At 48.6% G+C, this 23,160-nt stretch overlaps 1 protein-coding gene across 3 annotated transcripts in view; it reads left to right on the top strand.

Moving 5' to 3' along the window:
* Twsg1 (twisted gastrulation BMP signaling modulator 1) overlaps positions 1-17,761 on the top strand; it is a 38,620-nt gene extending 20,859 nt beyond the window's left edge. For all 3 annotated transcript variants that reach the window (XM_010638645.1, XM_019209700.1, XM_010638646.2), the window contains 3 exons: positions 6,376-6,475; positions 12,642-12,908; positions 15,096-17,761. In XM_010638645.1, the coding sequence (XP_010636947.1) occupies positions 6,376-6,475; positions 12,642-12,908; positions 15,096-15,277 (549 nt within the window). In that variant the 3' untranslated portion in view covers positions 15,278-17,761. The remainder of the gene's footprint in view (positions 1-6,375; positions 6,476-12,641; positions 12,909-15,095) is intronic.
* The last annotated feature ends 5,399 nt before the right edge of the window (positions 17,762-23,160 follow it).

Genomic DNA, 23,160 nt, shown 5'->3' on the forward strand with positions numbered 1-23,160 from the left:
CTTAAGTGTTTTCTCATTTTAATTTTTGTTGTCGGACTGTCCTTGGTTTAATCTCTGGATTATCACCCAAATCTTCCTGATATAGTTGCACCCTAGCTTCTGTGTCTCTAACGACCCACAGACATTCTCATCTTCATAACATCAGAGAAAACAGCTCATCAAATCAACAGCAATGCTTTACCCCAACTGATACAATCAGCAACACATTAAGATCAAGCACAACTTGGACACTGACCACCTGTGGTAGTCACTAGTCTATCACCCTTAAATCATATGAATTAAATTGAAATCAAGAAGCAGTCCAGAACATGTCTGCAGTGAACAAACTTTTCAATATAGTATATTTACCATTTAATGGCTCAGACAGAGCGAGGACGCAAGACCCCTGATCTCAGTTAGCTGATTGCTGAACCCCCTGACGCTGACTGACCTCGGGCTGCAAGGCCCACATTGAGATCCCCATCCTTCTGAATGGTTGAACTGCGCAACGTTCTATTACAGGTTTCCCATGCCCTTTCTTTAAAGATGTTCAAAGTTGGGAACTCAGAAAAATACCCTTGATGACCACCTCTGTCTTTGCAGAGTGGGTCCAAAGACTTGCATAGTCAGGAGGTCTGAGGGTGCGGGGGGGTATGGGGGTTCAAGGGCGCCTGCGTGGCTACCTTCCCGGCGCTTGAGCGATGGCTGCTGGGTCGGGAGCAGGCGTGCTTCCTCTCCTAAGTCTTATATTGCTGAGGGCTTGTACACGTGAGCTTAGCAGTAATTCGCATCACCGCTATATAGAAATCTCCCATATATTCACTTATATTCATTTACTGCTAGAGCAGAATTGAGATTCCTTTAACTGGTTTCCATAGTGTAACAGCACTGACCAGAGCCAAAGGGTGTCTTCGGATGTCCAAGAGCTTAGGAAGCACTGTTGCTAACCACAAATAGACTTATTTCCCAATATATGTAGGTGCATCTCATTTATACAACAACAGAGTGCTTGTTTAGATGTAGATCAGTCTTAAGTAGCAGGCCCGAACTGAAAGAGATGTCAAAAATTCTGATTACTTTGTATGTTTATGGTCTAGATACAGTGTGCATTATGTAAAAGAGATTTCCTTTGGTTACCTTGTATGTAGTTTTAACTCTAAACTTAACATTAAAGCTTTGGCTCACTACAGGTTTTGTCTTCTGATATATACGTTTCCAGTCCCAGATAAATAATATCTACACAGTGTGTTACAATGTAAGGTAGTAAGTGTTCATTTAAACAATTATAAACCGATTATTGAAAACATTTATAACAAGTCAACATTTAAGTAATCTTTAGCTCTATGGCCAGGGATTTAGCTCAGTGGTGCTGCCACCTACCTCGTAAGCTCAAGGTCCTGAGCTTGAGTCTCAGTACCAAAATAATATAAATAAATAAATAATCTTTAACTGTTAAAACTCAGTTGTTTTAGTTTTTCAGAACAGGAATTGAACTCAGGACCTTATCCTTGTGAAGCAGACATGGTACCACTGAGCTAAATCCCTAGCAAAACTCAAGTTCTTTTTTTTTCCTTTTGGTACTGGGGATCGAACTCAGGACCTTGCACTTGTGAGTCAAGCAGCAGAGCCCCTGAGCTAAATCCCCAGCCTCTTTAGCGTTAGATCTGTATCTGAGACCATCTGGAAGCACAAGCAGCCGGCATTTGGATCTTAACTCAAGACTTTGGTCCTAAGTTAAAACTAAAATTCCAGTCATAACCCAAGTTGTTCATATGTTGGGTCAGTCATAACTCAAGGGTCCACTGTACTTGCATTCATATCTAGCAACTGTTTGGCCACTCTGAATATTTACCACATGAATCCTTTTATATTTTTCACACACGGAGCGCACGCCCGGTTCGGGTCACCTCAGCCCCCAGTGGAGGAACAGCTCGGGCGGGCACTGGGGTCCAGGCTGCCTCTGTGTGAGTCTGGAACTGCTGTGGCCAGCGCTCAGGTGGCACAGCCGGCACAGCAGATTGTGTGGTCACTCAGCCGGCTGCGCAGCAGAGGAGCGTGGAGCAGAACCCGACGCCGAGTCTGCATCCCTGGGTAGCTTCACTCGCCTCAGCAGGCTGCAGTGAGCCTGCGTGGGCGCTGCAGGCATTTGCAGCCGATCCCTGCCCAGGCGGAGAAATGCCTGCGATTCAACACCCCAAGAGACTGTGTAAATCCAGTTATGGCTCATGCTCTCTGAGGAAGAGGAGTAGGCCAGGTGTGGTGGGGGTGCCTAGAACCTCAGTACTGTGGGAGGCTGAGCCAGGAGGGTCCCAACTGTGAGCCCAGCCTTGGCAAGTTAGTGAAACCCTGTCTGAAAAATAAAAGTAAGGGTCCTGGGTTCAATCCCCTGTACTGCTAAGGGGACAGGAGGATAAGAGAGAGCCAGCCAGAATATATTGAAATATTAAGCTAATGAGAAATGAGAAATAAGCTTTATTTTTCCAGTGTTTAAAAACGTTGAAATAATCTAACTACAACTGGAATCAAACCAGCCATTTAGTAACTGAACGGTGTGTAAGTTTCACAACATCACTTGATTAACGAGGATAGTAACTACCTTGACTGGGGCACTCCGAGAGTAGAACTGAACATGGGCCTGTTAGTGCACATGGAGAGCACCTCAGAGCTCTGGAGGAGACAGGCGGAGGGTTCTCGGAAGCTTTGAGTCAGTCTTTATTTTGGACTTCTGTGAACACTGTGTTTGGTTTGACCACATGCTCCATGCAACTGAACTGTACCCAAGTTTAGTCATGGAGGGGTTTGGAAAATATATAAATAACCCAGTCCAAAGAGAAGTCCACATTTCAGCTCCTTGTGTGTTCTGTGTAAGAAGCAGTGACTTTGAGGCACAGGGGTAGTAAAATAGAAGCTGGGAGTTCTGGAGGTGAGAGGGTGGCCTTGGTGTGGAAGAGGCGAAGAATTTAAGGGCTGTTTGCATTTAATGTAAATGCAGGCAACTATGAGAGTAAAGGGATTATCTGTGCATAATGTAAATTAGAACTTGTGGCATGTAGGGTGTGCTATTATCCACCTATTAAATTATAGTGACAGGCCAGGGATTTAGCTCAGTGGTGCCATTACCTGCCTTGCAAACACAAGGTCCCGAGTTTAATCCCTGGTACCCCCCCCAAAATTAGAGTGACAGATTTTCATAATAGTGAAATACTTATTTTTTAAAGTCATAATCATTATTTTGTTAGAAATGCATAGGAATTTACCAGAGTAGGAGAAATTTGGTTGGCTTTTTATTTCTTCTCTTTCTATTCTAGTAGACATTTCTAGTATTCTTTTATAATTTAAGATAACATTAAAAAAAATTTTTTTTCTCTGAGCTGTGGGCCCAGGCTACTCTAGAACTCTTGAGCTGATCCTCCTGCCTCAGCCTTCTGAATAGCTGGGACTCTTCAGATATGTACCGCCACACCTGGCAGAGCATTTCTTTCTGTCTTGACTCTAGCCTTTCTGATTATGGATTTATTTTTGTCCTCATAACTGAAACATGTAAAGGTGAAGTTTTCTTTTTAGGTGTCCTGAATAAAGTCTGTTTGATTTAAATGGGGTAATTTTTTTTTACATAACCCTTGATTCAACACAGTTATATTTTGAGTTGTTTCTCTTTTGTGTTTCCAATATTTGAGTTCAGAGCATTTGGCAAGTGTTTTTTATATTAGGAACATTCATCCTAGCAAGTTGGCTTGCTGCTAAAACCTTTCAAACATAGGCTTCCAGTGCAGCGAAGTTTGCTGAGAGAGAAAGCGTGAACGGTGTCCGGCCCCTTCCGTGGTGAGCAGTCGTGGAATCCGCTGCTTGCGGTTGTTGCTTGCTTTAAGAACAGCGGTCATAAAGCAATGCTGCCCTACGGCTTTGCCCTCCCGATTTGCAGTGGGGCCTTTCAGATTCCAGATGCCCTCTGATAAACTCATCTGCGAGCGCTCTCCTCCGGGAGGTGTCAGGCGTGTTTTCGAAACTGAAAGAGGCTCTGGTGCTGACTGGAAGGTTGGTCAGAGGCTCTTGTTCTTCACAGTCCCCAGCTGTGAGTTGCAAAGAACTGGTAGTGTTGGGCATATTTGGTGGCATGTTTACTCAAATGACAAACTATGTACTTAAATTTTGTTAAGACAGAAGTCTTTTTTGTTAGTGAGGTGGAAAGAAAAATACTAAGATATTGTTGCTTGCATCTAACTACTTTAGCAGTAATTTTGATGACTGAACTTTTTATTTCTGTGGTCCTGGGTATTGAACTGTTGAGCCGGGTCACAGGCAGCTGAACGCTGACTGTGGATGTTGTGTTCTCCTGAAGTTGCCTGCCGTCGTCCTGATGCTGTCACTAAGTCATGGATGGGTCCCGGCCCCGACTCTGCAGGGGTCCCCAGGGACAGGTCACCACGCCAGCTTGGCGACTGCGCAGGCTGCTGGGCTTCAGGTCCCACTGCTTAGTGGCGCCACCTTCCCAGTAAAACAGCCCCACAGTCCTGGCTGGCTGGAGCACTCTGAAGGCCTCGCTAGTGGAAGCCAGGAAGTTGACCTGCTTTTAAACTTAAATTTAGCACCGCATGCAGTAATTCACTCAGTAAGCTGCCATTTGGAAGCTGCAGAAAAAAACAAATTCTTTGAATAAATGTGTTATTTTTCTAATTTGTTTCTCTTTAATGTAAATGCAAGCAACTATGAGAATAAAGGGATTATCTGTGCATAATGTAAATTAAAATTTTTTGTGACTGGGTGGCAACCTTTGTAAAACTAAGAGACACAAAATATCAGCATCCTTAACTCTGATGCCTTTTAACAGTGTGTATTCAGAAAGCCTCTTGCACTCCAGAGGCAAGGCAGGCTGTCCCGAGGAAACAAACAGGGTACAAGCCTGTTTTCTAGACTTGGAGCCAGTTGGGGCCTGCTGCTTTCTTTCTGCAGAGATGGGCAGGGAGTGCAGGGCTCCTGCTTGTTGGGTCAGCGCTGTACACCTGGCCGCACCCCAGATTTGGGGTTTGTGATTAAGCATGTGTATGCACAGGTGTTCTTCTCTTTCTCTTTTTATTTTATTTACTTGTTTGCCCAGGTCTGAGGATCAAGACCAGGGCCCTCTCCACCCCTGAGCTGCACCCAAGCCCCTGGGCTATCAAGCCTGGCCAAGCTGGCAGATGTGTGCGCCATGGAACACCGCCTGCAGGCACAGAAGCCTGTGGCACTGGTCTGCTCATGCCCTCAGGTCCCAGACAGACACATAGCACTGCTGAATTCATTAGCATGAGTGCCATGCTCCAGAATGCTGCTGTATGATAGCCAGAAGAGTTTTGAGGAGGGAAAAACCAAGAATTGAAATCAGTATTTTAAAAAATGTCACTGGTCATGGTGGCACACGCCTGTAATCCTAGCACTCAGGAGGCTGAGGCAGGAGGAGTACCATGAGTTCGAGGACAGCCTGGAATACATAGTGAGTTCAAAGCCAGCCTGAACCATATAATCAAAAATAAAAAAATACAAAAATAATAAATACATTTTTTAAAATGTCATGTCAGAACCTATGATGGGTGACTCCAGTAAGTAGAGTAGAGATGAATTTAATCAGGATAGATATTAGTCTAACACACATTATTGACATAGAGAAGAGATGGCTGTATAGCAGTGGACACTTTTTAAAAGCATTTAAAAATCTTCCTGAAATTAATTGTTGAAATCGTCTGAAAGTAGCACATTGACTGATAGCATGTTTGTACCCAGACCACTCTAATTCATATTTGCACAACCAGGAGTGGGTGCCTGCTTCCCATACTGGAAGGATGGTAATGATGATGATGAGGGTGGTTTATGCTGTCCACGGTTTCAGCTAAGGACAAAACTCCCGGGCTCACGGGTCCATGAAGAAGGCAGCAGAGAGACAGCCACCTTCTTTGTATAAATAGTCCTCCATGGCAGTACAGCATGTAATGGGCCACAGGTCGGGCGTGTGCGCATGTGCGTCCGCCCAGGCCGCCTCCCCTTGCCAGGCCTGCTCAGCCCCCATAGCCGGAGAGACCACAGCAGCCGGCAGCCACGCCTGTGGATCACCCTGGCGAGTCCATACCGGAAGTTAGGTTTCGTTCTTGCCCCGAGTTTTGTGTTGAGGGGGTGTAGAGTTTTAAAGTTAAAGGTTGTGAAATACAAGGTCTTCCTTCCTTCGCAGTAAAGTAAAAGCATTCAGTGTGTGTTCACTGAACACGTCCAGAAGAAAAACTAAGTGCACTCTGCACCGTGGAGCTGTGGTCTGCAGCTTGTGATGCCGAGTGCGGGTCGGGTAGAGGGTGGTTACCAAATGCAGGTGCTCACACCTGGGCGCTTCCGATGGTTGTCTGGACTCACGCCGTGCCGTCTTGTGTCCAGGAGCTGTGCCAGTGCCGGCCCGGCGAGGGGAACTGCTCATGCTGCAAGGAGTGCATGCTGTGCCTGGGCGCCCTGTGGGACGAGTGCTGCGACTGCGTCGGTGAGTGAGTGGGCGCTCTGCCCGCACGCTGTTCTCCTCCTGTTTGTCTTGGGACAGCGTCTTGCAGTGCAGCCCAGGCCCGCCCAGAACTTGCAGTGATCCTCCTGCCTCAGCCTCCCGAGTGCTGGGATGACAGGTGTGTGCCACTGCACCTGGCTTGGTCCTGGTATTTCCTACGATAGGATCCTCGATAAGTGAGGACTTCTGTGAGACACGGTGTGCAAAGAAACCACACATGATTTCACCTGCTTATATTGCACTGCATTTACAAAAAGAAAGAAATCCGAAAGGAGCCAGGCATTTAGTTCAGTGGTTCTGCCGCCTGCCTTACAACTGCAAGGAGCAGAAAAGAGAAAGAAATCTGAAAGGAAATTTAATAAAGCCCTTACCTTAGGGATGGAGGAGTGGGGAGACCAAGGGAGAGTTTGTTGCTTTTTACTTTGAAGTCTGGTATACCGTTGAGTTTTTTATAAACACAGTTTTGTTTTCTGATACAAAGCATGCTTTATAAGAAGCATCTGAGAAACTTTCTGAGATGCATTAATGGAAAGGCCGGGTGCACGCTTGTGTCAGTAGAACGCTGTCACCCGCCTGTTCCTGAGCAGCCCCCGCACCCCTGCCCTTCCTCAGAGCCCTGTGTGCGCATGCGGGGGGTCAGGGTGCACGCGCATGCAGGGTCCATGTGGACGTGTGGGGTCCGTGTGAACATGTGCAGGGTCGCGTGCACACGTGTGGTGTCTGTGTGCGTGTGTGGGGTTCTGTGTGTGCGGGGTCCTGTACACGTGGGCAGGGGCGTATGCACACACGTGTGGTGTCAGTGTGCACACGTGTGGGGTCTGCGAGCACGTGTGAGAGGTGGACCCTGCAGTGGGTGTAAACCCTCCCTCCACCGCGGGAGCTCGCTTGCCTCTGCCCCTGGTCCTCACCTAGCCACCGGCGTTCTGCTCCGGCCCCTCTCCGTAATACCCTTTGCTGTTTGGATCCTCTCATTTGAAACCCGTCAGCTAACGCCCTGTCCTGCGGTTCTGGCCGTCTCTCGCTCTGCCCTCCGGCTGTGTCAGTGCTTTCCTGAGAGCAGTGTTTAACAGTTAGCTTCATAAAGCGGAGTCGCAGCTTTGATGCCCAGCAGCGTGCGCAGCGTGAGTGAGTTGCCTGCCCCGTCTGTGCTGGGTGTGCTTCCTGACGGTGTCCTCATCTCCTTCCTCGTGTTAACTTCTTGTTTTGCTTTGTGTTTGTGGCACTGGGGATCAGCCCCGGGCCTCAGGCATGCCAGGCAGGCACTCTGCCACTGAGCTCATCCCCTGTCCTTTGTATTAATTTTTTTTTTGTACCAGGGATGGAACTGAGGACCTGGCGTCTGTGAGGCAGGCACAGTGCTACTGAGCCAAATCCCCCGCCCTGTGTTAATTTTTAAGTTCTTTTTTTAAGACAGTCCCGCTGTGTAGCCCAGGTTGGCCTGGAACTTGCAGTCCTTCTGCCTCGGCCTCCTGAGTGTGCTGCAGTTCTTGACTTCTCTCTGACTTCCAAGCACTCTTTTCTGATTGTCCTCTTTGGGCACTGTACACACTGACCTTGCTCTCTAACATCCATGTTTTCCTGGGCTTTGTGGAACTGTTGGTTTCCCTCCCACTCCTTGGCAGTCTGCTGACTCTCGTGTGGGTCTCAGTGCCTTGATGGCAAGAACCCTGGAGATCTTTACTTCCTTGCCTTATTTTCCAGCTTGTCTCTACCATCTGCAGTTTTTGGCATCCCTGGCCTAGGGCTCCTTGTTGCTGGTTTTGTTCCCAAACCTAAAATAATTAGCAGTACTTTCTTGATACCATCTGATGCTCACCCAGTTTATACTCAGATTTCACTGATTGACAAAATGTGGTTTATATTTGTTTTACTCAGGTGAAGACCCAACAAAGTCCACTCACTGTCCTTGGTTGTGGGTTTCTTTTCTTTTTTTAGTCATGTATTTGTTTCAACACAGTGTCTTGCTATGTTACCCAAGCTGCTCTCCTGTTCCTAGACACAAGGGATCCTCCTGCCTCAGCCTCCCAAGAAGCTGGACATACAGGCCCACACCACTGCACCTGGCTGTTAGGTTTGTTAGGTTTCTTTTATTGTAGATGCCCGCCCCCATCTTTTATATTCCACTGACTCTCTGAAGTATCCAGTCAGTGACTGTGGACAACGAGCGCCTTGTGGATTTGGCGGATTGCTTCCTGCAGTACTCAGTTCTTGCTCTGTCCTCACTGCTTCCTGGAAGTTGGAAGCTGGATCTAGAGGCTGATTAGATGCAGGCAGGACTGTGGGGAGGTGGGCACGGCGGACAGAAGTGCTGTGGGTGACGCTGGCCCCAGCCAGCCAAAGCTTGTGGTCCCTGTGTGAGGTCCCTCGCTGTCATCATTGCCAGGGCCGGTGACTCCAGTAGAAGCTTCCAGACTGTGGCCCTGCCTCGCAGCCCTCCGGAGTGCAGGGCAACTGGAATCACCCATACCCAGCAGGGCCCTTCGTTTACCCTAAAGAAGGGAAAATTAAAAGCAAGATGAATACTTAATCTTTCCCTTTTCCCATTCTCAGTGCTGGCTTTGTGGCCTGGCACCTCCCCTTGAGATTCTTTCTTTTTGTTAGTTTGTTAGTTTGCTTGCTTGCTTGCTTGCTTGCTTTTAGTTAAGTACCACTGTGGACTTTTAGTGTTTTACTTGGCTGCTCAGCTCATCCTGCCTGGGTTGTAAGCCTCACCTCTCCCTGGTGACCGCCACTGTGCTGTCCCTTGTCAGCGAGAGCGGCTTGAGTGTCACCTCACACGTGGGTGGAGCCCTGCCCCCGATTTCTTTAGGGAGGGGACTGCAGTGTGGACCTGGGGGCATCTTCTGGCCCTGTCGTTGGTCAGAGCTAAGAAACTGGGTGCAGGCTGGGGGCCGAGTTTGAGCTGATAACGCCTGTGACAGTCGAAGACTGCAGGTCTTTCCTCCTCTTGTTCTTGTACGGGAAACTTTTCTTTTAAGCTGAAATTCTTGGTCCCTAACACCACTGATACCACTACTTACACACTTTGTCCATAACACATCAGGGAGGCCGTTAGGGAAGCTTTGCTGTGTTCTTGAAGGTGTGAGACCAGACACTGGGACACAGGCTCCGCTGGAGTAGTTTTCTGACTTCTGTGACCAGCTTCATGCAAAGTGAGGTTCGTTTGTTTTTGGTGTCTCGAGAACTATTCCCTTTCTGATTTATTCTTGTTTTGATTTTGCAAAACATTTACATAATGACTAAGACAAATGTATATAACCGAGGATTATTTCCACCTGCATCACCACAGCACCATGGCCTCCCTCACCTACAGTTGAGGTGACCACGTCATTTCCTACTCAGACCAGACGCCAGGAGAGTGAGACAGCGGCAGGCTGGGCCCAGCCGAGCCTGACAGAGCCTGCTGAAGAAAACTGGACCTGCAGCCACTGTACAGAACTTCTAAAAGCAGTTGTGTTTGCTTAGCAAAACACTAATTTCCTTTGCAAAGATGCTAAGCTCCTTGCAGCCTCTTTTCTTCTCTTCCCTTCTCTCCTCCTCCTCTTCCTGTCATTTCAGACTGGGCTGAGTGCCCTGGAGCCACCTCCATACTCTGTTCTGTGCAGGTGCAAGGAAGCGCGTTGACGGTGGTGGTCTCTGTGCGCGTTTGTCCCTGCACCAGTGTTGGGTGGTCTCCAGTGTTTCACCATCACAAAGACTGCCCCGTGGTGGCGTGTGGGGCCGGTTGGTTTGGTGTCAGATTACTAGCCACTGTCACGATTTCTCCAGTGCATGGAGCTCTGCAGCGTACTTGCTCCCTGCAACATTGCCACTAAGAAATTACAGCACCAAACTTTGGTCACTGCTGTTAATAACTTAGCAGTTTTGTATCAAGATAGGTTAAAAAAAAAAGTATAATTTTAATTTTAATTTTCACTTCTCTTTTTGTACAACTCTGGAGATTGAACCCAAGGCCTTTACACTGAGCTACGTCCCAGCCCTTTTTTTTTTATTTTGAAACTGTTTCTCATTAAGTCGCTAGGCTAGGCTTGAACTTGTGATCCTGTGTCCTTAGCCTCCCAGAGTGCAGCACCTGCCCAGCTTTCTATTCCTCTTATCACCACTGGAGTTAAGCATTTGTTAAGAAGTCCATTTATATTTATTTTTTGTGATTTGTTTATTCCTACGTTGCCCTTTTCTCTACTTTTTTATTCATAAATTACCAAGGATCAGAGCAGTGTTCTAAGTATTTTCTCCCATCAGTCATTTGTATTTTGACCTTGCTTTCACATTTTTTTCCTGAAAAGTTGTAGTTTTGAAGTAGCTGATTCCATCAATGTTCTGTTCCCCTTCGTTGCGAGCTGCAGAAGGTCCCACCCACTGGCGGTGCTCACGTGGGCTTGCTTACATGTCTGCTTGTAGCTCTCTAGCACACTCACTGTTCACTCAGGTTTATACCTGAACTGTGGATTTAACTTTTCTTTTCCAACAACTGCTCCTGTTATTTTTAACTCCTAGCAGTAGAGTGGTGGCACAAACCTGGGAGACTGAGCAGGAGGATCCAAAGTTTGAGCCCAGCCTGGGCTTAGTGACTTAGAAAGATCCTGCCTTAAACATAAAACAATTTTTTTAAAGGGGAGGATGTAGTGGGAGACTGAGCAGGAGGATCCAAAGTTTGAGCCCAGCCTGGGCTTAGTGACTTAGAAAGATCCTGCCTTAAACATAAAACAATTTTTTTAAAGGGCTGAGGATGTAGCTCAGTGAAAAAAAAAAGGCCAAAAATTAAGAACAATTGCTAAACCCACGCAGCATCTCTCAAGGCCTTTCATTTGGCCCCCCAGGCCCGACTGAGAGCGGAGGGTGTTACTGCCCTCACCTGTGTGGCATATAGGGAAACCGAGGCCCGGATGGCTCGTGGGAAGGGGGTAGGAATCATGTGGCCCCTGTGCTCCGTGACCGTCCTGTGTCCCCTCTGCTCATGTCCGTATGTCATTCAGCTCCTCTTGAGGGTGGGGTGAGGGTGGCAGTGACCCCGAGTCCTGTCAGAGCACGTAGCTGTCATCTGCACCCAGTGCCTGTTACTCTTCAGCTAGGAATTGGTGCAGGATTTAAGAAATAATTATTTACAAATACTGGTTTTTCATTATTTATTTGTTTATTTACTTATATATATATTTTGGTACCAGGGATCGAATACAGATCCTTGCTCTTGAAAGGCAGTTGGTGGAACCACTGAGCTAAATCTCTGGCCCGATTTTTTATAATTTAAATTTCAAATATTTTTTGTCCTAAATTTTCTAAATGCCCAAGACTTCAGACCCTTTTGGAGCCCTGATTTCCGTGGTAATGAGCACTGGGCTTGCTGCAAAGTCTCTGGACCATCTCTGGTTACAAATCTCCACTCAGCATCAGTGCAGCAGAAGACAGCGTTTGTGTAACAAGCGCTGTGAATGGGGTGGCTTCCCCAGGCCACTTGAGGGTCATTACAGGGCGGGGTCCCCAGGAAATCAGCGGCCGGTGCGGGCTCAGCGTGACATTGGCTTTGCCCGAGTTTAAGTGTCCGGGCTGATGGGGGGGGGGTCAGTCAGGTTTGACCATTAATCCGTGATTCTTCGATACAGTCTGATTATTGAAGTTGAGAGGTGTTGAAAAGCCTATCCCTTTTAGCTCTTTCTCTGCTCCTTATCAAAATGTAGAAAACAGTGAGTGAGGCGTTCTTTCTCCTCCCTGAATCTATAAGACTTGGGACCTTTTAAATATGGTTTAACTTTTCAAACCCTTAATCTGGGAGAAGACAAGTAACTACCCATTAGACCTCATCGATGGTAAACAAGAGTGAAGCTAACTTACACTCTAAAAGGGCACCCATAGGTTCTGCTGCAGCCCCCAGGGGTCACCCTGCCCATGTAGTGCGCTCACAGGTCCCCTGTGCTCAGGGCGGCACCATGCTGAGCTGCAGGCCCACGGCAGCCCCCAGGTCACCTCCTGTCCTTCCTTTCATTCCCGGCTCCTCCCTTCCTGGGGGAAAAGCTCCTTGCCAGGCCTGGAATCCGCCTTTCTCTAGGATCTGGTCCTGGCTGTGCTCAGAGCCGCTGAGGGACATTGCTCAGCAGCTTTCGAGGCCCCACAGCTCATTGCACGTGGGGCCAGCCTGTGCCTCTGCCCCCAGGGATGTGCAACCCACGAAACTACAGCGACACCCCGCCCACCTCCAAGAGCACAGTGGAGGAGCTGCACGAGCCCATCCCCTCCCTCTTCCGGGCGCTCACCGAAGGGGACACCCAGCTCAACTGGAACATCGTGTCCTTCCCCGTCGCGGAGGAGCTTTCTCATCACGAGAACCTGGTTTCTTTCCTGGAAACTGTAAACCAGCCCCACCACCAGAACGTGTCTGTCCCCAGCAATAGTGTTCACGCACCTTACTCCAGCGACAAAGGTAACTCTTTCCTCTCACCCCTCGGTTCCGTCCCTGGGAGCTGGGCAGCCTCTTGGCTTGGGACCACTACAGTCCCAAGAAAGGCCTGGGATCTCTCACCTGGTCCCCGAGCAAGCAGGGAGCACCGTCCGGCCTGGCTGTCCTGGTTGGAAGAGCTCGCTGTTCCAAGTTCAGCGTGAACTTGCTCACGAGAGGGTGCGATGCACCTGGCTGCATGCTGTTGCTCAGCTCAACGTCCACGGTGCCTGGGGAGCCAGGCTGTCCTGGCGTTGGTGACACAGATGATGCCAAGGCCGCTGGCTGAGTTCTGTGTGGGCAGTCAGGGCGCAGACTCCCAGCCTGGCCGGTCCCCTGCACAAGTGCCAGCCCAGGAGAGCTAAAGCGAGAGGAAGACTCGATGGCACAGGGAAACATTTAAAGAACATCCACTAGTGAGGGACGGCCCAGCGTAACTTTAGAAAGTAAAGGGTGAGCAAGATCTGTAAAAGTGTCGGATATCTTCCAATAAAAGGCATCCCACAGTTTCACTGTAGAATGAGGCAATTATGAAAAGTTCAGTTACTTCATAACGCAGGAAATGAACTATGTCTCAATACTCTAATTTGTACTTTAGTTGGCTGTTTGTTGTAGCCAACAGTATAATCCTGCCTGCATAAAATAGAACTTGGAACATGAATAGTAAAAGCAAAACAGCATTTATTAAATGAAAGAATTATTTCCTTTTAGATTAAAGTATTTTATAAAACAAGTTCTAGGTTTTGGGAAACATTGGAAATACACAGGATGGGATAAGATGTTTTGCTTTCATTTACCCTGCTAGTAAAATGTAAATAACCAGTATGGTCGGTAGTACATGTGCCTTCATAATGTTCCGCTGGAGGTTATTGAGACTCCTGAGGGAATCAGCAGGAAGCTGGCCTCCGATGGGCAGCTGTCCTCACAGACGGGCAGAGCCTCCTGACACCTGCCACCCCGCACCTCCTGTAACTTGCAGGTCTGCTTTTTCCTACACAGTTCCTGACTCTCAGTGCTCTGGGTCCCTCATGCCATTCCCTGGCAGTGGTCAGCAGCCGCTCTGAATCCACAGATGAGGTGGATGTAGGAGGTTTGAAGGCACCTACTTGCGCTCACTGACAGCACCCTGTTCTCCGTGGTCTGGTGTCACAGCACTTCCCAGGTTTCCTCTTAAGCCAGGTCCCGTCTGCATCCCAGTGGGGGTCCTGCAGTGTCCCTGCAGCCCTCTGCCCCGCAACCCCACACCCCCTGCTTGTGACTTCCTCTCCTGGGCCAGAGCTTGGCTTCTCTTCCTGATGCAAGCCTGTTCAGACCGGGGGTGATTACTGTTCCGTGAATGGCTCTGTGAGAATGGCTTCACCTTTGAGCATATGCTCTCAGTTTAGTGTGGTTTTTTGTCCTTGATTTAGTTCAGGCACCTATACTCCTAGCTAGGAAGTCTTACAGGGTTAACCAGCAGGAGACTTGCAAATCAGGAGTGATTGTCATGTTAGAAATTAGGACTGGAAATTGTCATTAATGTGATGAGAATATTTTCCAGTATCCCACATTTTGTTTTTGTTTTTTGAGGTACTTGGGATCAAACTCAGGACCTTGTGCTTTCGAGGTGAATTCAGCGCCACTTTGCTAAAACCCCAGCCCTGTCAAATAATCCCATATTTGTACCAAGCATTGCCAGTCACTGTACATCATTCAAATTATTTGAGTTTGTTTTACTTTATTGTAAATTCTCAACATAACCTTAGAATCATCTTATTCAAACTTCCTTTGGTCAGAGAATTCTCTCTTCTTAGGAAGTCTCATCAGAAATGCTCAGTTTAAAAAGCACAGACATAGAGCTGGAGATTTAGCTTAGTGGCACTGCTCCCGCTTTGCAAGCGCAAGGTCCTGAGTTCGATCCCTGGTACCTCCAAAAAAAAGAGAACAGCTTGGGGCAGGGATGTAAAGGAGCAGCAGAGCCCGGCCTGGCACACACAAGACCCTGGGGTCCCCCTAGCAAGCTCTGTGGCTTACAGCCTGTAGGCCCTTTTCCTCCCTCAACCAGAGTGGGAGAGCTCCTGCCCACATCAGAGATGCGGCCCTCCTCCTGTACCTGGCTTCAGCCTGCTCAGCCCTCGGGGAGGGAGCCTTGCTGGGCCCGCCTCGCCTGCAAGCGTCGTGTTTGCTTTGCAGAGCACATGTGCACGGTGGTTTACTTCGACGACTGCATGTCCGTCCACCAGTGTAAGATCTCCTGTGAGTCCATGGGCGCCTCCAAGTACCGCTGGTTCCACAACGCCTGCTGCGAGTGCGTCGGGCCCGAGTGCATCGACTACGGCAGCAAGACGGTCAAGTGCATGAGCTGCATGTTCTGAGGGAGAGGGGTTCGGCCACAGCCATTCAGTCGTGAAGGAGAGTGAGGAGAGTCACTCAGGACTTTGGAGTGAGTTACTTCTAAAGTACGACCTGCCCGGGAGTGTGCTAACTTGTGTGACTGTGCAGCACTTCCTGTCTTTCCCGCCCGCTGGCAGCACCTCCCTTCCCTGGAACAGGTGCAGTTTGGCCAGACGGGAAGCAGGTGTGCAGCGTCCCTTGAAACGCCTGAGGCTCTAACAGAAAATCTGGTGCTGTTTTCCTCCCATCCACTCCCTTCTGGCTGCCGGAGTGTGAGCAGGAGCCTGGGACGGGAGTTGTGAGCGGTCCACGCGTGGCCTGGCTAGACCGAGAACTCTGCGATGGCGCCGACTCAGACCTGCCTTTCACAGAGCCCACGCGGAAACTCCACGGCCCAGACCCTCCTCGTTGGTTTCAGAAGGCAGGTGCTTTCTGGCTTTCACAGTTAAGAACCCCCACCTAGCGGAGTCCTTCCTGTAGTGCACTGGCTGACTCTGCTGTAGGGACCTTGTCCCTTCCTCTCCCGCCCATCCAGGGTGCTGGTGTCACCTGAAGGAAGTCATCCCTGCCGGGGACTGGCTAGTGGCTGCGGCCCTGGGCTGGGGGGCGCCTGCCACGTCAGCGCCACACGGCATGAGAGCGACCGGCTGGGCAGCAGGTGTGTGACAGGAGGGGAAGCGAAGAGGTTCAGGGAGAGGCACAGGGCAGGGTGAACGCTGGGAGCTAGCATGAAAAGCTAAGTGTTTATGCCGCTGTGTTATTTTACTTTCATTTGCTAAGTTTATATCTGGATCTAATGTTCTGATGAAGCAAGTAGCATCATGCTGCGGGAAGTGAAGATTCTGAATTTTAAGATCTCTGCTGAAGATGAAGTCCACTCCAAATACCTACAGCACTCCCCCGCTGGGCTCCTGGCGGCTTACTCACCCGGGTCCTGCGCAGCTGGAGGCCCAGCTCCAGCAGACTCCCGACCGGAGCAGAGCTATACCGCGCGAGAGCTAGGGCGCACAGTCACAGGTTTCTCCAGTGCATTGTGAACAAGTAACTTTTTAGGGGTACTCCTTAATATGTCTGCATCTTTTAGTATATAAAATAGATAATGATCTGGGAGCTGTTGTGCACTATTACCCGAACACTAGTTAGATCATTTGAGATAGTACAATTATTATACCTGATACCTTTTCTTCTCTTCCACATAACTCTAATGAGTATTCAAGGTACATTCACCTTTTAAGAAGTTGTGATTTAACTCGCAGAAGTATATTTTACTAGGAAAATACTGAGGTGTCCTTTCTTACTTACCTAGAGTGCCTCTGTTCAAAGAGCCTTAAAAATTCATCAGCTCTCTTCTTCTGCTCTGAGAAAGCTGAGGTTTTCTTGAACTCACAGAGAGGAAATGTTAAAGGAATCTGCATCACTCCAACCTGCTAGTTTTCGGGTTAATGTGGCACCTGAGTGGAGGAATGCTTTTCTGTGTTTGTTTATTGGCAACATTCGTAATATTTTCTTCACGATGCCAGCAAACGTTTTAACTGCATTTATCATTTTTTAAGATCTTCATTATTAAAGAGTCAGTATTTCTTTTCTACTCCTTAAATTTCACAGTGGATAATTTTGGAAACCACATTACTTCATCTGATTTTTCATCGCCCTCTTTCTCCTGGTAGAAAGTATCCCCAGCGGGGTGATCTTTCATATTTAAGCTTGTTTATTTCTTCTGGTTTGCAAGAGATTGAGAAAAAGACAGAATTCACCTGAAAGCTTCCATTTCCAGTTCTGAAATGCATTCAGGGTTCTGAGTAATACTGCTTTTTTCAAACTGAAAGTAACACATGGGAGAAGCCAGTAGTCTCGCTGCAACTTGGACCCTTCACCATTCCAGCATATTCATTCCTGTATTGAAGGTTTGGTAACAATTCCTTTTTGTTTTTAATAACAAATTAGCCTGTTACCTCTATTGTAATCAGATCTCAAAACACTAGATTTTTAAATCAGTAGTGCTGTCAAAGCTGTGTATAAAAAGCCTTTCCTACGTTATGTGCGTGCCCACAGGCAGCTCTGTTTTCCCCATAACATTTCATCATCCCTGCAGCTGTTTTCATAATTGTCACACCAAGTCACATGATCGTTCAAATAAAATCTAAAGTCTGTTTCCCTAAGAGGCAGGTCTTTGTGTAGAAATACGATTCTAAAGTTTTGGAAAGCAAAACTGTTAGACTGTTTGAACAAATATTTATAAATTAAAACGGCATCAAAATAGAGAAAAGAAACTAAAACTTTTTTGGAAAATTGCATAATCATCACAAGGCACATTTTTAGCTTTTTATGAAAGCTTTTTGAAGGGCTTCAAAATAGTCAGCACCCCAGTGTCTGTGTTCACTGTATTTCTCATGACCGATGACGAAGAAAAGTGTGTTTTCTGTGGTTGTCTTTAGAAAGTAAGAACTATTTTAATAAAAAAGTGAGATGAGTGTGAGCTGTGGTTTTGTTCACGTCCACACAGAACACCAAGTAGCGTGATGGCCCCTGAGGCCCAAGGATGCTGCTTTCTCCCTGTGTCCCTTTGGCTGTGGGCCCGGGCTCTTTGGAGTTTGTGCCCTTAAAGTGGGCCCTCCCTTCTCCTGCTTCTGGGCCCCAGGCCAGCAGCAGGGGTGGGCAGAAGCGACCAGAGAGCCAGGCCTGTGGAGGACGAGCTGGAGCCAGGCCCACCCAGGCCCTCCTGCGGCGGCGGCACTGTTGTGCACAGAATCCGCACTGTCACAGTGGAGTGGGCAGGGACGCCCGGGCACTTAGGGGGCACAGAGCTGAGGACAGCATCTCAGGGAAGGACGATTGCTGGGTGCCCAGTGCCTGCTGGGCGTGTGCAGGAGTCCAAGGAGGGTGAGATGGAACGACAGCCGTGGGGACATTAGGGAGCCCGGAGCCCCAGACACGCAGAGGCCTGTAGTGTGCCCCCATCGGGCTGCCTTTTCAGGCGATGTATTTTTGCTTTTAATCTACACATCAGAGTTATGCAGAAGTGTGGAGTATTTCAACATGTGCACATAAGTGTCCCAGTCAGATCAGAGCGGTTGGCAGATTGCTACTTTTTTTTACGTTGGGAACCTCACAGTCCCCTCTGCTAGGGCTTTTTCCCCGGTGTTAGGGATGGAACTGGGGCCTGACACACACTGGGCAGGTCCCGCATGCTCTGTCCCCAGCCGCTTGCCATGTTTGATTCTGATACAGGGTCTTGCTGATCTGCCCCAGTGGGGCTCCAGCTTGTGATCCTCCTGCCTTAGTTCCCACAGTTGTACCACCTTGCCCAGCTCCTCTTCTCACTGTTTTAAGCAGTTTCCCCGGGTTCTAAGACGTCAGAAGCCTTTCTACCCAGCTGAATTGCCCGCTGTGCCCTTTCGCCATATGGTCTCCACCTACAATAGAGCCCCCCACGGGATGCCACGTGATAAACTGAAACTTTAAGGAAGCAGCTAGACCCTAACGCGGACCAGTTTTCCTTGAATGTAGGCCATTTCAGTTTACCCGAGCATGATACAGAAGTCTGTTTAGCCTTGACAAAGCACCCTGATCGGAACCAGTCAGGTTCCCGCTATGCTGACTCCTTGTTCCTAACCTGCGAGGCTGCCCTGACCGGGGGCGTCAGATGCCAGTGCGCTCTGTGACTGAGTGCCGCTGCCGTGGTGCTGGCTGTGGACGTCTGCTTCTGTCTTTGGTTTGTGAGCTGTGGTCTTGGGCAGCTCCCACAGGCTGGATTCCAACCCCTGGGCTCCCAGGATCCTTGCTGCCTCCTGGGCAGCTGAACAGCAGGCATCCTCACCTTGCTTTTATGTTAGAGTCAGTGCTTGGAACGTGAGCCTCAGCTCAGGTTGAGACCTCTCAGGCAGGAGCAGAGAGATCCATCCTCCGTTCCTGCCGGGAGCTCCCTGGGCTCGCAAGCAACCCGCAGACCGGTACCTGGGAAAGCATAGGCCCTGCCAGTCAGAATGACAGGAATGCCCTCATTGGATGGCAGGGACACTGGCGCAGGACTGGGTCCTCATCTGTCTGTGTCACGCATCAGCCGTGGGGTGCTCGAGTGCAGGGGTGCAGGTGACTCTGCCTGGCTCCCCCAGGCCACCTGAGCTGCAGCCGCGGTGCCCATGGCTTTGAACCCAGGATGTGGCCGCCTGCACTTGCTGTCCAGGGCCGCAGGTCCTGCCCCCAGGAGATGGCAACATCAAGTGGGATGGGGCAGGTTTTACTCAATCTAAAGCAAACCGTGAGAATGGTGAGGAGCAGCCCCAAGTCTGCAGACCCCAGTCTCACTGCCCGGCCCCCCGCTACCCACTCACCCCACGCGGCCCTAAGCAGGGTAATCTGTGTCCTGGCTGCTCAGGAGGTGACAGCCACACTCCCTGGGGCCTGGCTGTGGGTCCATTCACAGTGCCCCCAACATCTGGGGACCACAAGCTTTGGGGGACACTTAGGGGCCCCTGGCAGACTTAGTAGGAGCCACTTAGGTTACTGATGGGAATTTGGAGGGTGTCCCCAAGGTCAGTGTTTGCTTGTAGAAAAGACGTTGATATTCATTTTTAAATAATGTTCAATTTCTTTCACTTACAAAATCATAAACCTAGTATTTCCATCCATTTTTTAAAAACCACTTACAGGATAGGGATTTAGCTTAGTGGCACTGCATCTGTCTTTAAGTGCAAGGTCCTGAGTTTGGTCACTGGTACCGAATTAAAAAGCAGCTTACTGGTGTTTCTGCGCAGCACCTGGCAGCGGGTGTCAGGGTGACGGTCACTCCCAGCAGCATTCTGGGTGTGCCGAGCACTTGACAAACTCAGCACTCCGCCAGCTCTGCTCAGCTCGGCTCCGACTGAACTCACAGTCAACATTTCAGGTGGGGAGACACGGCTGTGCTCTGCTAAGCCAACTAGGCAGCATTCAGGTGCCACTTATGCAAAAACACTGACAACGTGGGCTTGATTCTGGCATCCCGAGGCCTCTGAATCATTCTGGGTTGGAAGCCAGGTTCCCGTGAAGGCAGAGGTTTCCTCTGACCTTGGTAAAAATGAGCATCTGAGACTTTGAGGGGCAGGAATGGAGGACCAGACTCTGCTGAGCTCCATCCAGATGTCCCCAAAACATGAGCCGAGGGGACCTGCCCCGGACAAGGGTGCGAAGTGTCCCTTCCTTCTGGGCTCTTCACGGCCAGTGGGAGGAGCATGTCCATTTCCTCCCGGGTTTGCTAGTCAAGTTATTTCTCTGCTCATAGTCCGGGTGCCCAGGCAGGAGGGCCCTCTGCCAACTCAGGGAATGCCTGTAACCCAGCCCCACGGCCCGTGTGGTGCCCATGACCTCCATCTCCGCACTCCTCAGAGAAGCCTGTGCTTCCTGCTGGGTCCATGCCTGGATCCAAGTCTGCATGTCTGTGGCTCGTAAGGACGTTTCTGTCTCCTCCACGGGCGCTTTGATGAAATTTTCGGTTGTGGACATGATGTCTCATCTCCCGCCTCACTGAGCTCCAGGGACCGTGCAGATGCCTCACCCTCCCAGGGCCGCTGAGGTCTTGCTAGGAAAACTTGTTCCCTTGAGGAAGCTCAGCGACTTGTGACTGCGTTTCCTCCTCTCCCTTTGTGGGCTGCTCCTTTTCTAATGGAGAATGATGGAGATCTGAAGGAATTACCGTAAAGAAGCAGTTTGCTTTATCTCTCATAACATGGGGTCTGACCAACTCGATCACCTGATCGCCAAGTCCCAGCCTGAATGAGCCCTAGGAATAAACTGCTCAGTCTGTGGTGTTCAGTTACAGCGACAGCAAACAGACTCACTGTCCAGGGAGAAAGGGGACAGAGCTGTCCACCCTTCTGAACAAGCCAAGCTTTAGGAAACACCCAGCAACTCACAAGCTCATACATGTACCTCAAACACGCATGAGTACACGGTGCTGCGAAGTTCAGATGGCTGCGGTGTCACCAGGCGGCAGGAAGCCTGCTGTTCCAGTGTAATCTTCCCAGGCCGTCCTTCGTACACAGTCTGTCCAGGACCAAAATGCAGTTATGCAGTGTGTGACTGCTGTTACTGCTGATGTCACCTCAGCTGTGTTAGGTTTGCTCAGTGTAGTCTGGCACTTCGTTAGGAGCATGCACGTATATGATTGCTGGAACTTCTTGAATTATCCTCTTTTCATTATCACACTAATGCTCATTATCAAAATCATTGTCAGCATATCTTTTGTCTTTAGAAGTAATTTTGGCTTTAAAGCTTTTTGTTGTTGTTGTTGTTGTTACTACATTAAGTCCTACACTTACGAACATTTGAGTTGCCAACTTTCACTGGTTTACTGTATAAGACTCACTTTGTCGGCTTATGAACAAATCCCAACATGAACACTTTTCCAAGAATGGAACTTGTTCAAAAATTGTGCACAGAGTCAGGGACTTAGCTCAGTGGTTCTGCAGCCTGCCTCGTAAGTGCAATATCCTGAGTTCAATCCCTAGTACAAAAAAAAAAAAATTGTGCACATACTGTATTTGCATGTTACATTATTTTTTTACATCTTTTTACTTTTAACCTATTTGTGCCTCTGCGTCTAAAGCAAGTGTCTTGTAGACACTGTATAATTGGACTTTTTTTTTAAATCCATGCTGCCCATCTCTGCCATTTAATTGCAGTTTTTTATCCATTTACCTTTAATGTGATTGCTGCTAGGGAAAGATTTATGTGTGGCATTTTGCTGTTTTCTATTTGTGTTTTGTATTTTTGTTTCTGTGTTCTCACATTACTGAGGTTTTTTTTTTCCTTTTTTATTAACTACATGTTTTCTAGTGTACCATTTTAATTCTCTCTCTCTCTTTTTTTTTTTTTGGTGATTGCCCTGGGGATTACAGTTAATACCTTAATTTATAGCACTCTAGTTTTGATGAGTTCCAATCAAGAACTTCCTTTGTGCCTCTGTTCCCTACCTGCTCTGCGCCTTTGTATTTTGTGTACCCATCACACAGATTTTTTTTTTACTTCTATAAGTGCTTACCTTTTAAATCAGGAGAAGAGCTACAAACAATAAAATACATTTATATTACTGTGTGTATGTGTGTGTGTGTGCGCACATGCACACTAGGGATTGAGCCCAGGGCCTTTGCCCTGAGCCATATTCCCAGCCCTTTAAAAATTTTTAAATTTCAAGACAGAGTGTCACTCAGTTGCTCAGGCTGGGATGACAGGCAGACAGACCCTAACACCTCTGGCCGATACTGTCTTTTACATTTACCTTTTCAGTTATCTTTTCCAGTTGGTGGCCTTCATATTTCTTCAAGCAGATTTGAGTTACTGTCTAGTGTCCTTTCATTTCCATCTAAAAGACTCCCTTTAGCATTTCTAGAAAGGCAGGGTTTGGTTGTAAATGGCAGAAGGAAATGTAAACCACATCAAAGAAAAACAAAATCAGTGAGGAAAGCTGTCCCTCCCTGGAGGCCACTGGATACTGGCTGATGATGGAGCCCTCCTGATCCCCCCTCTCGAAGGCTCACTGTCTCCATCCGCAGGACGACCTCGCTCCGATCCAAGTAGCTGCCTCACAGGACAGGGTCTGAGGAGGTCCCCAGAGCTGAGCTGGGGAACCTAACCGGTAGAATAAGTTTGAAGTTCACTGGCTCCCATCATGGAGAAGGAATTCTCTGGAAGCAGCCTGTACACTCATCACCGATAGCTGGATTAAGAAAATGTATCATCTATGAATAATGGAATATACTCAGCTATGAAGAATGTAAGACTAGCTGGGCGTGGTGGTGCATGCATGTAATCCCAGCACTTGGGAGGCTGAGGCAGGAGGGTCGCTGTGAGTTCGAGACCAGCCTGGGCTACATAGTGAGTTCCAGAT

The sequence above is a fragment of the Fukomys damarensis genome, unplaced genomic scaffold (genome assembly GCF_012274545.1).
Source record: "Fukomys damarensis isolate Sample0158 unplaced genomic scaffold, DMR_v1.0_HiC HiC_scaffold_30, whole genome shotgun sequence".
In the NCBI taxonomy this organism is placed as follows: Eukaryota; Metazoa; Chordata; class Mammalia; order Rodentia; family Bathyergidae; genus Fukomys; species Fukomys damarensis.